Raw genomic sequence first — 11,526 nt, forward strand, 5'->3', positions numbered from 1 at the left:
AGAAAAGCTCTTTATCAGTACAAAAAGTTTTATATGTAAAGGGGTGCCTCAATGCATTATTTACAATAGCAAAAAAATGCAAACAACTTAAAAGTCCAATCCACTATAGAAACAATTATGTGACAATTTACAATGGAATGCTGTATAGCCTTCTGAAATAACGTTTGCAAAGCTTTGCAATACCATATGAATATGCTTATGGGTGGGGGAAAAGGCAAAAAAAATTGAATTTATAGTACAAAAGGTATTTAAGTCTTAGGCATTAAAATTTTCAGGGAAAGGTTACCTGAACTTTCTTGTAACCACCTTAAGCAATTCCAACCCCACTTACAGTTCAGCCGGTCAAGTGTCAAATGCTAAGTGTGACTTAATGAAAAAACGCGATTTGGTCTTAGAGGCCATTCTGCTGGTCCCACTGTGCTTTGCTATTGACCCTGGGACAGGACAAAGCACTGGCCCTGGTGAATACAGGTTCGTGTCTGTACAGGTGAACAGGTCAGGAAGGAGGAAACGCTACCTTTTCCGCTGCTCCAGCTCCCAGTCCAGACGTGCAAGGGTTTGCTGGTGAGGGTCTCCCATGGTGACTTCTGCCTTGCTGATATCTGGAGGAGCCTCCTTATAGAACTCCTCTAAGCTGACCAGATCGATTTCTTCGTGCTTTGACCTATAGTCAAAAACTCAACGTCAAGCTGCTGTTCTCAGAAACACTGGCTCAAGCGGGCCCCCAGTTCCCCAGGTATGTGTACTCTGGCCTGGTCTACAGCCACTCAGGAGCCTGGAATCCAGGCTTCTCAGCAAATGCTCATTAGTTGGTATTTCAGTGTGAAGAGAGGTAGTTGGTGACATGCCACAGGATCCTTACCCATGGTGCCCAAGCTTTATACCCATGATTTAACTAAAGACCTAGAAAGCAGGCTTATGAAACGTACAGACCTCTCCAAGCTCTGCACGAGAGCTAAGAGATTAAAGAATCAAATAAAAACATCATAGTTGGGCTTCCCTGGTGGCTCAGTGGTAAAGAATCCATCTGGCAATGTAGGAGACATGGGCGCAATCCCTGATTTGGGAAGATCCCACAGGCTATGGGGTAACTAAGCCCAAGCTCTCTAGAGCCAGGGAGCTAGAATTACTGAGTCTGGGCACCCCAAAACCCATGCTCAGCAACAACAGAAGCCACCACAATGAGAAGCCCCCCTACTGCAATTACAGAGTAGCCCCCACTTGCTGCAACTAGAGAAAAGCCTGTGCAGCAACAAAGACCCAGCACAATCATAATTATATAAATAAAAAGAAAATTGCTTATCAAACAATGTATTCACGGTCATAAGGAAAATGAATTAAAAAAAAAAAAAAAAACAACCCATTATGGTCTAGGCCTAGAATGTCAGGTTCAAACCAAGAAATGCAATTTAGCAGGAATAAACATAAGGGTCTACATTTAAGTTTAAATTATTAACTATCTAAGCTTAACATGAGGAAGATTCAACATGGTAGGACTGATGTGAAAAGATCTAGAGGCTTTAACCATTACATGTATAGTGGCACATGTGTATAAAAGAAACCCAATCCCTTTTGCTACATGAACACAGTAGTGCTCAGGTTGTACAGCAGTGACAACAGGAGCTGCCATGTATTACGTACCCACTGTATACCATCCTTCAGTTCAGTTCAACTGCTCAGTCGTGTCCGACTCTTTGTGACCCCATGGACTGCAGCACGCCAGGCTTCCCTGTCCATCACCAACTCCCGGAGCTTGTTCAAATTCATGTCCATTGAGTCGGTGATGCCACCCAACTATCTTATCCTCTGTCATCCCCTTCTCTTCCTGCCTTCAATCTTTCCCAGCATCAGTATCTTTCCCAAGGAGTCAGTTCTTCGCATCAGGTGGCCAAAGTATTGAAATTTCAGCTTCAGCATCCTTCCAATGAATATTCAAGACTGATGTCCTTTAAGATGTACTGGTTTGATCTCCTTGCAGTTCAAGGGACTCTCAAGACTTTTCTCCAACACTACAGTTCAAAGGCATCAATTCTTCGGCGCTCAGGTTTCTTTATAGTCCAACTCTCATATCCATGCACGACTACTGGAAATACCATTCTTATCTCACTTAATTCTTACAATAACTGAGACAGGGATCATTACTTCCATTTTCCAAATGAAACGGAGGCTACCATCAGTAAGCAGCTTGCCCAAGGCCTAAGGAGAACTAACAGAACTAACAGAACTAAGGAGGGGCAGAGCTGGGAGCTGAACCCAGGCTGTCCAGGGTCCCTGGTCCTTCCACATGGCCACTGCTTCGCCACAAGATTGCATTCGGCTGCATTCTGCGTTTGTTGGCCTTCATCTGAACAAGAGTAACAGGTGGAGCATCATACCCTTGGTGTTTTTATACCTCTTATTTTTTTTTCTTTTTTTTTTTAAACTTTACAAAAATAGCAATATTTTTAAAACTTCTTGTGAATCTTAAACTAAAGAGTTTATTTCCTCCATGTACCCTTCTCCCAGGTTAGCTTAATATCTAAGCATGATAGTCAAAACCAGGAAACTGTCAACTTTTCAACACTGTTAACTCAGTTACCTGATGTGGATTTTACTTCTGTATTTCAGCATAATTATGTGATAAATTTGTGAAGCAGAGAAAGACGCCTCTCAAAAATCAGCACACACCAGACCCAAGGTCTCACGTGAGATGGCTGGATGACATCAATGACTCAATGGACATGAGTTTGAGCAAACAGGGAAGCCTGGTGTGCTGTAGTCCAAAGGTTTGGAGATAATCAGATACAACTTAGCGACTGAACAACAACAACGTCTATCGTGGTCTCCCTCATCTCAAGTTTATTACAAATAAAACCTGACTTCTTTCAGTTTACACAAATAGGTCTGACCAAGCAAGAACATGCTGCCCTCTCTTATTCTGTCTGTTCCTTCCTCTTTCTGATCTTTCACCTTGGACTTGCCAAGAGGCATCACAGTTTAAGGACACTGACAAACTGTGGTTTGTTCACCTAGAGGGAGCTAGGCAACAAGGGGTTCAGGTTCCAAAGAATGAAATCCATTTGCAAAAATGAATTGCTGGAACTTCAGAGGGAAAAGCTGGGCCAAAAGGTTAAAAAGATGTAACTGGAAGTGAGCTGCTCACATACAGGTGCTCAGGAATCAAACTGATAATGCGAAGACTCTCCCTGCTTGGGAGAGACAACTGCTTTTCACCACGGTCAGAGCGCCCCACTCCAGTACTCTTGCCTGGAAAATCCCATGGACGGAGGAGCCTGGTAGGCTGCAGTCCATGGGGTCGTGAAGAGTCGGACATGACTGAGCGACTTCACTTTCACTTTTCACCTTCATGCATTGGAGAAGGAAATGGCAACCCACTCCAGTGTTCTTGCCTGGAGAATCCCAGGGACGGGGGAGCCTGGTGGGCTGCCGTCTATGGGGTCGCACAGAGTCGGACACGACTCAAGCGACTTATCAGCAGCAGCAGCAGAGCTAAAAACTCCAAAGGGTCAGACAGGCTTCTGAGGTTCTTTGTGCAGCCTGGAACTGCTGCTTCCGATTTTCCCATTCAGAAGTGATTTATTCATCCTTTCCCCAGATCCTGCAGTCTCCAAGTGCATCTGACTCCTTTTTAAAAAAACTGGCTCACACTGAGCTACGAAGGAAAAGGCAGTTACCAGCAGATCACCGTGCCAAAGCCCTGTGCTCCAAAACTCACTTAAACTCCAGACACTTGGTGATCTCCTTCTGCAGGTGCATCACCTCATACAGCAGGTTCTGGAGCTGCAGGTGATAGGCGTCCACTTTCTGCTTGGCCTGCAAGGAGGACAAGGTCAGAGCAGAGTGGGACAAGGTGGGGTGGGGCAGGGCAAAGCACAGCAGGCTGCAAACTCAGAAAAAGGGAAAGGGGATTAGGGAGGGGGTGAGAGGGTAAATCTCTCAGCTCCTACCTCATGGGTCTGATCTCTTCCTTTCTTCAACCTGATGTGGGCTAATCGATTAAGCTTCTTTAGAGTCATGAAATGCACACAGCTCTGGATCCTCCGATCTTCTATCTCAACTGCCTGCTGGCCGAGAAAACTGATAAAGACCTTGACAAATGGAGCTGGCTCAGCTTCCTTCAGCCCCTCACTGCTGACCCAACCTCATCTAGGGTTAAGAACAGACACTGGAAGGAGCTCAGAACCATGAGAAGTGTCAGGGGGAGATGGAAGAATGACTGTATAAGGGAAATGCTTACAGTTTCCAGGCCAAAAAAAAAATTTCTGCTTGGACCAAAGTAACAGGAATCAAAGATGGAACAAACGCAGCCAACGCACAAACCAAAGCTGTCTCTACGTAACGTACACAGAAATCCAAATAGCGCCACTGCACGCCATGTAACTTGACCTCTATAAACGCTACAGAATTAATTTGAACAAAAATGGTAGAACTATAGCTGTAAAATTTGACTACAGTCAAACAGATAAGCTGTAATAATCTTAACAATATTGGCCAGGATAAGCACAAATAAGTGAGATTCCTGAAAAAATATGGATTGTTTTGAACTTCTTACCCATCGAGTTTTCAGTCACACTGTTTTGTTACTCTGCCCTGAAACCTGTTTGTTTGTTTTTTAATTTAATATTAACAGTTTCTGGTCTCTATGACTTACTTGTGTACATCTGGTCTTATATGTGCAAGGGTGACTGATGGTATTATTCATTTTCTCCACACCTAGCAAAATGCCCAGCACTTAATAAATATTGTTTCAATGAATTATCAAATTACAGTTATGGAAAAAAAATGATTAATCCTATACTTTCATGACTGTTGTTGGTGATTGTGCGGTGATGTTACAATAAACTAATAGGCAGATCTCTAGAGCCCTCAGGGTCTAATCCCCTGATGATGGCAGGACACAAGACCAAAATCAGGAAGGGCTGTGACAGGTGCAAAACAGATCCATCCACGCAGACCCACGTGCGCCCACGCCCGCTCCTTACCGCATCCTTGCCGCCCCTGCTCTTCAGGTCCTGAATCTCAGCCATGAGCCTCTGCAGCTCCTGGCACGTGTACTTGTACAGCTCATAGTCTCTGCCAGGGTCCCGTAGGTCCACCTCAGCCTCCTCACTGTAGTATTTACCTTCCTGTGGAGGCAAGGATCAGGCCTCGTGGTGTGGGGAGTAAAAGTCGCTCCGGTGGAACAAGGGACACTTAGCTGAGATCAGTGATTATGAAGCCCCCCAAATCAGGTCTCTAAAGAATCTGGTCCTCAAATCAAATGCTTTTCTTTCTTCTTTTCCTCTTTCTGATTGTACAGTAATGCATGCTTGGTGTTGAGAGATTCAGAAGAGATTCAGAGATTCAGAATGAAGAGCATCAAAACGAAAGTGAATAATTGCCTATAATCTCACCTCCCAGCCTGAAATAACTCATTGTTAATACTGTGGATAAATGCATCAAAATAAAATAAAATGGGATCATACTGTTCATGCTATTTAGTATAATTTCTCATCACAATAAATACAGATCTCCAGTAAAATGGTTACACACAGATGAACCAGAATTCATTTAACCAATTCCTTCTGATGGGTGTTTAGATGGTTGAGACAAGCTTTAGCAGAAACTAAAATATCCTAATTGGTCTCCTAGCCTTTGGAATAAACAAACACATCTCTTTCAGAGAGAGTCAGTTAACAGTTAAAAATATTGCATCTGTGTGTTTCAAAGTTGCTGAGAATAGATCTTAAAAGTTCTCATCACAAGAAAAAAAAATCTGTAACTATGTAACACGATGGATATTAACTAGACATTTTGGTGATCATTTTCACAAAATATACTAATATCATGTTGTACACTTGAAATTGATATGTTAAGTGTCAATTATACTTCAATTTAATTATTAAAAAAAAAAAGAGTGAATCGGAATCAATGCCTCTCAAAGGATAAAGTTCTTCAGTTCAGTTCAGTTCAGTCGCTCAGTAGTGTCCGACTCTTTGCAACCCCATGAATTGCAGCACGCCAGGCCTCCCTGTCCATCACCAACTCCCGGAGTTCACCCAAACTCATGTCCATCGAGTCGGTGATGCCATCCAGCTATCTCATCCTCTGTCGTCCCCCTCTCCTCCTGCCCCCAATCCCTCCCAGCATCAGAGTCTTTTCCAATGAGTCAACTCTTCACATGAGGTGGCCAAAGTACTGGAGTTTCAGCTTTAGCATCAGTCCTTCCAAAGAACACCCAGGACTGATCTCCTTTAGGATGGACTGGTTGGATCTCCTTGCAGTCCAAGGGACTCTCAAGAGTCTTCTCCAACACCACAGTTCAAAAGCATCAATTCTTTGGTGCTCAGCTTTCTTCACAGTCCAACTCTTACATCCATACATGACCACTGGAAAAACCACAGCCTTGACTAGATGGACCTTTGTTGGCGAAGTAATGTCTCTGCTTTTGAATATGCTATCTAGGTTGGTCATAACTTTCCTTCCAAGGAGTAAGCATCTTTTAATTTCATGGCTGCAGTCACCATCTGCAGTGATTTTGGAGCCCCCAAAAATAAAGTCTGACACTGTTTCCACTGTTTCCCCATCTATTTCCCATGAAGTGATGGGACCGGATGCCATGATCTTCGTTTTCTGAATGTTGAGCTTTAAGCCAACTTTTTCACTCTCCTCTTTCACTTTCATCAAGGGGCTTTTGAGTTCCTCTTCACTTTCTGCCATAAAGGTGGTGTCATCTGCATATCTGAGGTTATTGATATTTCTCCTGGAATATCAAAATCAATCTTGATTCCAGCTTGTGTTTCTTCCAGTCCAGCGTTTCTCATGATGTACTCTGCATATAAGTTAAATAAGCAGGGTGATAATATACAGCCTGGACGTACTCCTTTTCCTATTCGGAACCAGTCTGTTGTTCCGTGTCCAGTTCAAACTGTTGCTTCCTGACCTGCATACAGATTTCTCAAGAGGCAGGTCAGCTGGTCTGGTATTCCTATCTCTTTCAGAATTTTCCACAGTTTACTGTGATCCACACAGTCAAAGGCTTTGGAATAGTCAATAAAGCAGAAATAGATGTTTTTCTGGAACTCTCTTGCTTTTTCCGTGATCCAGCAGATGTTGGCAATTTGATCTCTGCCTTTGTTCCTCTGCCTTTTCTAAAACCAGCTGGAACATCAGGAAGTTCACGGTTCACATGTTGCTGAAGCCTGGCTTGGAGAATTTTGAGCATTACTTTACTAGCATGTGAGATGAGTGCAATTGTGCGGTAGTTTGAGCATTCTTTGGCACTGCCTTTCTTTGGGAGTGGAATGAAAACTGACCTTTTCTAGTCCTGTGGCCACTGCTGAGTTTTCCATATTTGCTGGCATACTGAGTGCAGCACTTTCACAGCATCATCTTCCAGGATTTGAAATAGCTCAACTGGAATTCCATCACCTCCACTAGCTTTGTTCATAGTGATGCTTTCTAAGGCCCACTTGACTTCACATTCCAGGATGTCTGGCTCTAGGTAAGTGACTACATCATCGTGATTATCTTGGTTGTGAAGATACTTTTTGTACAGTTCTTCTGTGTATTCTTGCCACCTCTTCTTAATATCTTCCGCTTTTATTAGGTCCATAGCATTTCTGTCCTTTATTGAGCCCATCTTTGCATGAAATATTCCCTTGGTGTCTCTAAAAGTTCTTAATTTTAATTTCCTAAATCTGAAGAAAGCATCATCTTCTATTTAAACTGAAGCTGGTATGTTTTACTCTAGTTTAAAAAAAACCCCACAATCAATCAATATAGTTAAGTCACACAACCTATGGACTGGGAGAAAATATTTGCAAACATTGCAATCAACAAAGGCTTAGTTTCCAAAATATATATTAGTTCATACAACTCAGTAACAACAACAAAAGACCCAATCAAATACTGGGCAGAAGACTTGCACAGATATTTCTCCAAAGAAGACACACAGATGGTCAATAGGCACGTGAAAAGATGCTCAACACTGCTAATTATCAGAAAAACGCATATGAAAACTACAATGAGGCATACCTCACAAGGGTCGTAACAGACATCCTTCAAAGGCCTACACATAAGAGATGTCAGAGTGTGGAGAAAAGGGACTCCTCCTACACTGTTGATGGGACGTAATCTAGTGCAGCCACTATGGAAAACAGGATGGAGGTTCCTCAAAAAACTAAAAACAGGGTTGTCATATGATCCAGCAACCCTACTTCTGGGCATGTATTGGGACAAAACTCCTAACTAGTTTTGTGAACTAATGTTCACAGCAGCACTATTTACAATAGTCAAGACATGGAGGCAACCTAAGAGTCCCTCAACAGATGAACGGATAAAGAAGATGTGGGGTGTGTTTGTATACACATACACACACATATATACATACATACACATATACACTGGCTTCCCTGGTGGCTCAGACAGTAAAGAATCTCCCTGTAATTCAGGAGACCTGGGAAGATCCCTTGGAGAGGGAATGGCTACCCACTCCAGTATTTTTGCCTGGAGAATCCCATGGACAGAGGAGCCTGGCGGGATATAGTCTATGGTTGCAAAGAGTTGGCCATGACTAAGCGAGCATGCATGCATACATATACACACATACATATACTTACACACAATGGAACAGTACCTAGCTTAAGAAAGAATGTAGATCAGCAGCAACCAGAATGGACCTAGAGATTGTTATGCCCAATGAAGTAGGTCAGAAAATGACAAGTACCACATGATATCACTTATGTATGGAATCTAAAATATGAGACAAAAGAACTTACAATTCACAAACACAGAGAACACATTTGTGTTGCCACGGCGAAAGATGGATTGGGATTAGCAGATACAAACTATTATACACAGAATGATGAAACAACAAGGTGCTACTGTATAGCACAGGAAACTATATTTAACATCCTGTAATAAATCATAATGGAAAAGAAAAAATTAGTTAAGTCACAAATCAGCTTGACAGATTCAAGGATAGAGAAACAGAAAAAGAAGAACCTTGCTGACCACAAGAGCACTCAGGCCATAAAAGAGGTTCTTTGGGGACATGGTTCTGGTACCATCTCAGGAACAGACTAGGACTGCACATCTCCCAAGCCTTAGGGGCATGCTGTGGATGGACTGTCTTCATCTGACCATTAGGAAAGCTGGAGACGCACACTATACTAGAATATTCATTCTCTGTCCAACCACTAATCATGTCTTATATAGGCTTGTTGATTGTTGGGATACTGCAGCCAAATCTGACATGGATACTTAAGTCTTGAAGAGCCAACAGAATTCCAGGCACATGGTCAAGCAGAGGCCACCTGGGAGGTTGTGCCTATGACCCTCAGCTGCTGCAAACCCACAGCCAGGTGCTTGGCCCCAAGTTGCAAATTTCTCAGCAGTACAGCAGCCCCAGCTGATCTCACCTGCTCAGTGTCAGAACGAGTACGCTTCCCTTCGGCTGGAGCTCCATCACTTCGGATCACTTTGGGCTTTCGTTTTTTGCTTGACTCTGATGACATGGTTGTTTGGTGAAGTCAGGAGGGAACAGCAGAGACCTGTTAAGAGAAAGCTTTCAAGCTTTTCTGGAGTTGTAATTGGAGATTTTCCTGGAGTCAGAATACTGAAGTCTGTCTAGCAGTTCTGGCCGCTTATACTCTCAGTAAATCAAGAAAAGTCATCAACCCTCTAAAGCTCTGTAAAAGGGGGAATCATCCCTCAGTCTGTTCAAAATGAACTCGTCTTCCTCATTGCCACCCCACTGACCAAACTCCTCAGCCAGGCACATAAGCATCTTCCCAGTACTACTGACTGATCATTGTGCTCTGGACCTTCAGCTAAGCACTTTAAGGGTATGTTCTCATGTGGTTCTTAAAACAAGGCTTCTCTGAGAGACGAACAAGTGCCATTCTCTCAGACACGAACAAGCATCTCCCTTACAGGTGAGAACACTGAGGGTCAGGAAGGTGAATGACTTGCCCAAGATCACACAGCTAGTATGCTAAAGCTTGGATCCACCCCACGCCACAGCAGTGCTCTGGGTAACTACATTATTGTGTCTTGTTGTCTTGCTACCGTGTCATCTGGTGATGCCCTCAACTCCCTGGTTGGCTCGAAAATTTAAAAGAACGGAACGGACATTTCATGGGGCTCTAGCACAAAGCATCCTCACTCTGCTACCTCTATCGACTGTCACCAGAGACCCCTGAGGTGGGAAGCCCTATCCCCCCAATCCCAGTAAATCTGTCACCAACACTTAATGAGGGAGCCAAGTCTCCCGAGAGTCCGGTCACAGAAGCCCCAAGTTGAGTCTCAACTCCTCTATCTCATGACTGTGAGTTCTGGGACAAGTCACTTCCTTTTTCTCTGCATCTGTTTCCTCATAGATCAAATGAGAACAGCAGTCCCTACCTCCAGGGTGGTAGTGGACATTAAAGCAGGAGGCGTTGCACTGGGGAAGGGAGTGAAGATGATCTGGGAGCTGGGCTTCAGATGGTACCCGAGTGGTTAATAATGTTGAATACCTATGGAGAAAGTTAATTCCTGTCAGTTCTCTTTAGAAACTTCTAGCTGCCTCACAGAAAACGTCTCATTTCTTTGGTTGGCCTTTAACATCTACAAATGCCAATGTCCCTTTATTAAAGAAAGGACTCTATCTCAGATCCTTAGATACCTGAAATCTAGTCACAGTCACTAACTTTTTCATGTTCAATAGATTAATCTTTTTTTATCATTACATCCTGCATAGGACAGTGAAAGAAGTGTTCTATTTGTGATAGAGATTAAAATTTTTCTTTCAAAGTAAATTTAAATTTAAAAAATGACTCAGTTAAAAATAAGTTAATTTTCCACAGAGAAGGGGCCCGAACGGCGTTAAGTGTGGGAAATCCTGACTTTGACAGCACAGTCAAGAGTGCTTGGCACAGGCACGCGCACAATACAAGTGAGCTGCTACCACCACCGCCTTCGGGGTCGTTTTCTAGAGGCTGCACCGTGGGGCCTGACGATGCTGCGGCCAACATTCTCTACAGGAGGAAACTGAGACCGCGGCGCCGAGCGGCCCGGGTCCCCTGGGAATGACGGCGGAGAACCAGGGTTAGACCCGAGCCCGGGCACGTCCTCGCGCGGCCCACTCCCCAGTTCCAGCGCGCCTGGCCCCACCCCGCCCCGGCCCCCTCCTCACCACACGGCGCCCGGACGCGTCCCGGAGAGCGTGCGACTTCCGGCGTCGGGACTCTGTGGCTTGAGCACCATAGAGAAGCAGAAGGAAGGAGCGGCCGACCGGAAGTCTTCTGCGGAGGCCGGAAGCGGAGCGCGAAGGATCCCTACACCGCCGGCGGGCGGTGCAGGCGGCTGCTGGGCTGTAAGGGGACGACGTGGTGGCGGCAACTGGGTTGTCTGGGCGGGTCCCAGCCGGCTATCCGCCTCACGTTATCCACTGAAACCAGGAAACCGAGGCTCTAAGGGCAGACCTGCACTTTGAACTTTTTAAATTCAAATAAGGGCTCGTTCATCCTGTCCCCAGCGCCTAAAACAATGCCCAGCAACTAG

The 11,526-nt window shown here is 44.3% G+C and overlaps 1 protein-coding gene across 9 annotated transcripts in view; it reads right to left on the reverse strand.

The window, feature by feature from the left end:
- Positions 1-11,314, reverse strand: part of THOC5 (THO complex subunit 5) — a 30,772-nt gene extending 19,458 nt beyond the window's left edge. For 3 of the 9 annotated variants that reach the window (XM_019977697.2, XM_019977695.2, XM_070769797.1), the window contains exons 1-7: positions 11,159-11,313; positions 10,387-10,499; positions 9,402-9,533; positions 4,983-5,126; positions 3,948-4,061; positions 3,716-3,813; positions 518-664 (exon numbers count right to left, since the gene is read on the reverse strand). In XM_019977697.2, the coding sequence (XP_019833256.2) occupies positions 518-664; positions 3,716-3,813; positions 3,948-4,061; positions 4,983-5,126; positions 9,402-9,497 (599 nt within the window). In that variant the 5' untranslated portion in view covers positions 9,498-9,533; positions 10,387-10,499; positions 11,159-11,313. Of the gene's footprint in view, positions 1-517; positions 665-3,715; positions 3,814-3,947; positions 4,065-4,982; positions 5,127-9,401; positions 9,534-10,386; positions 10,500-11,158 lie in introns of all 9 variants that reach the window. The other 6 variants (XM_070769799.1, XM_070769798.1, XM_070769795.1 and 3 more) reach the window with 3 other exon arrangements.
- Between the last annotated feature and the right edge of the window lie 212 nt (positions 11,315-11,526).

This window comes from Bos indicus, chromosome 17, assembly GCF_029378745.1.
Source record: "Bos indicus isolate NIAB-ARS_2022 breed Sahiwal x Tharparkar chromosome 17, NIAB-ARS_B.indTharparkar_mat_pri_1.0, whole genome shotgun sequence".
In the NCBI taxonomy this organism is placed as follows: domain Eukaryota; kingdom Metazoa; phylum Chordata; class Mammalia; order Artiodactyla; family Bovidae; genus Bos; species Bos indicus.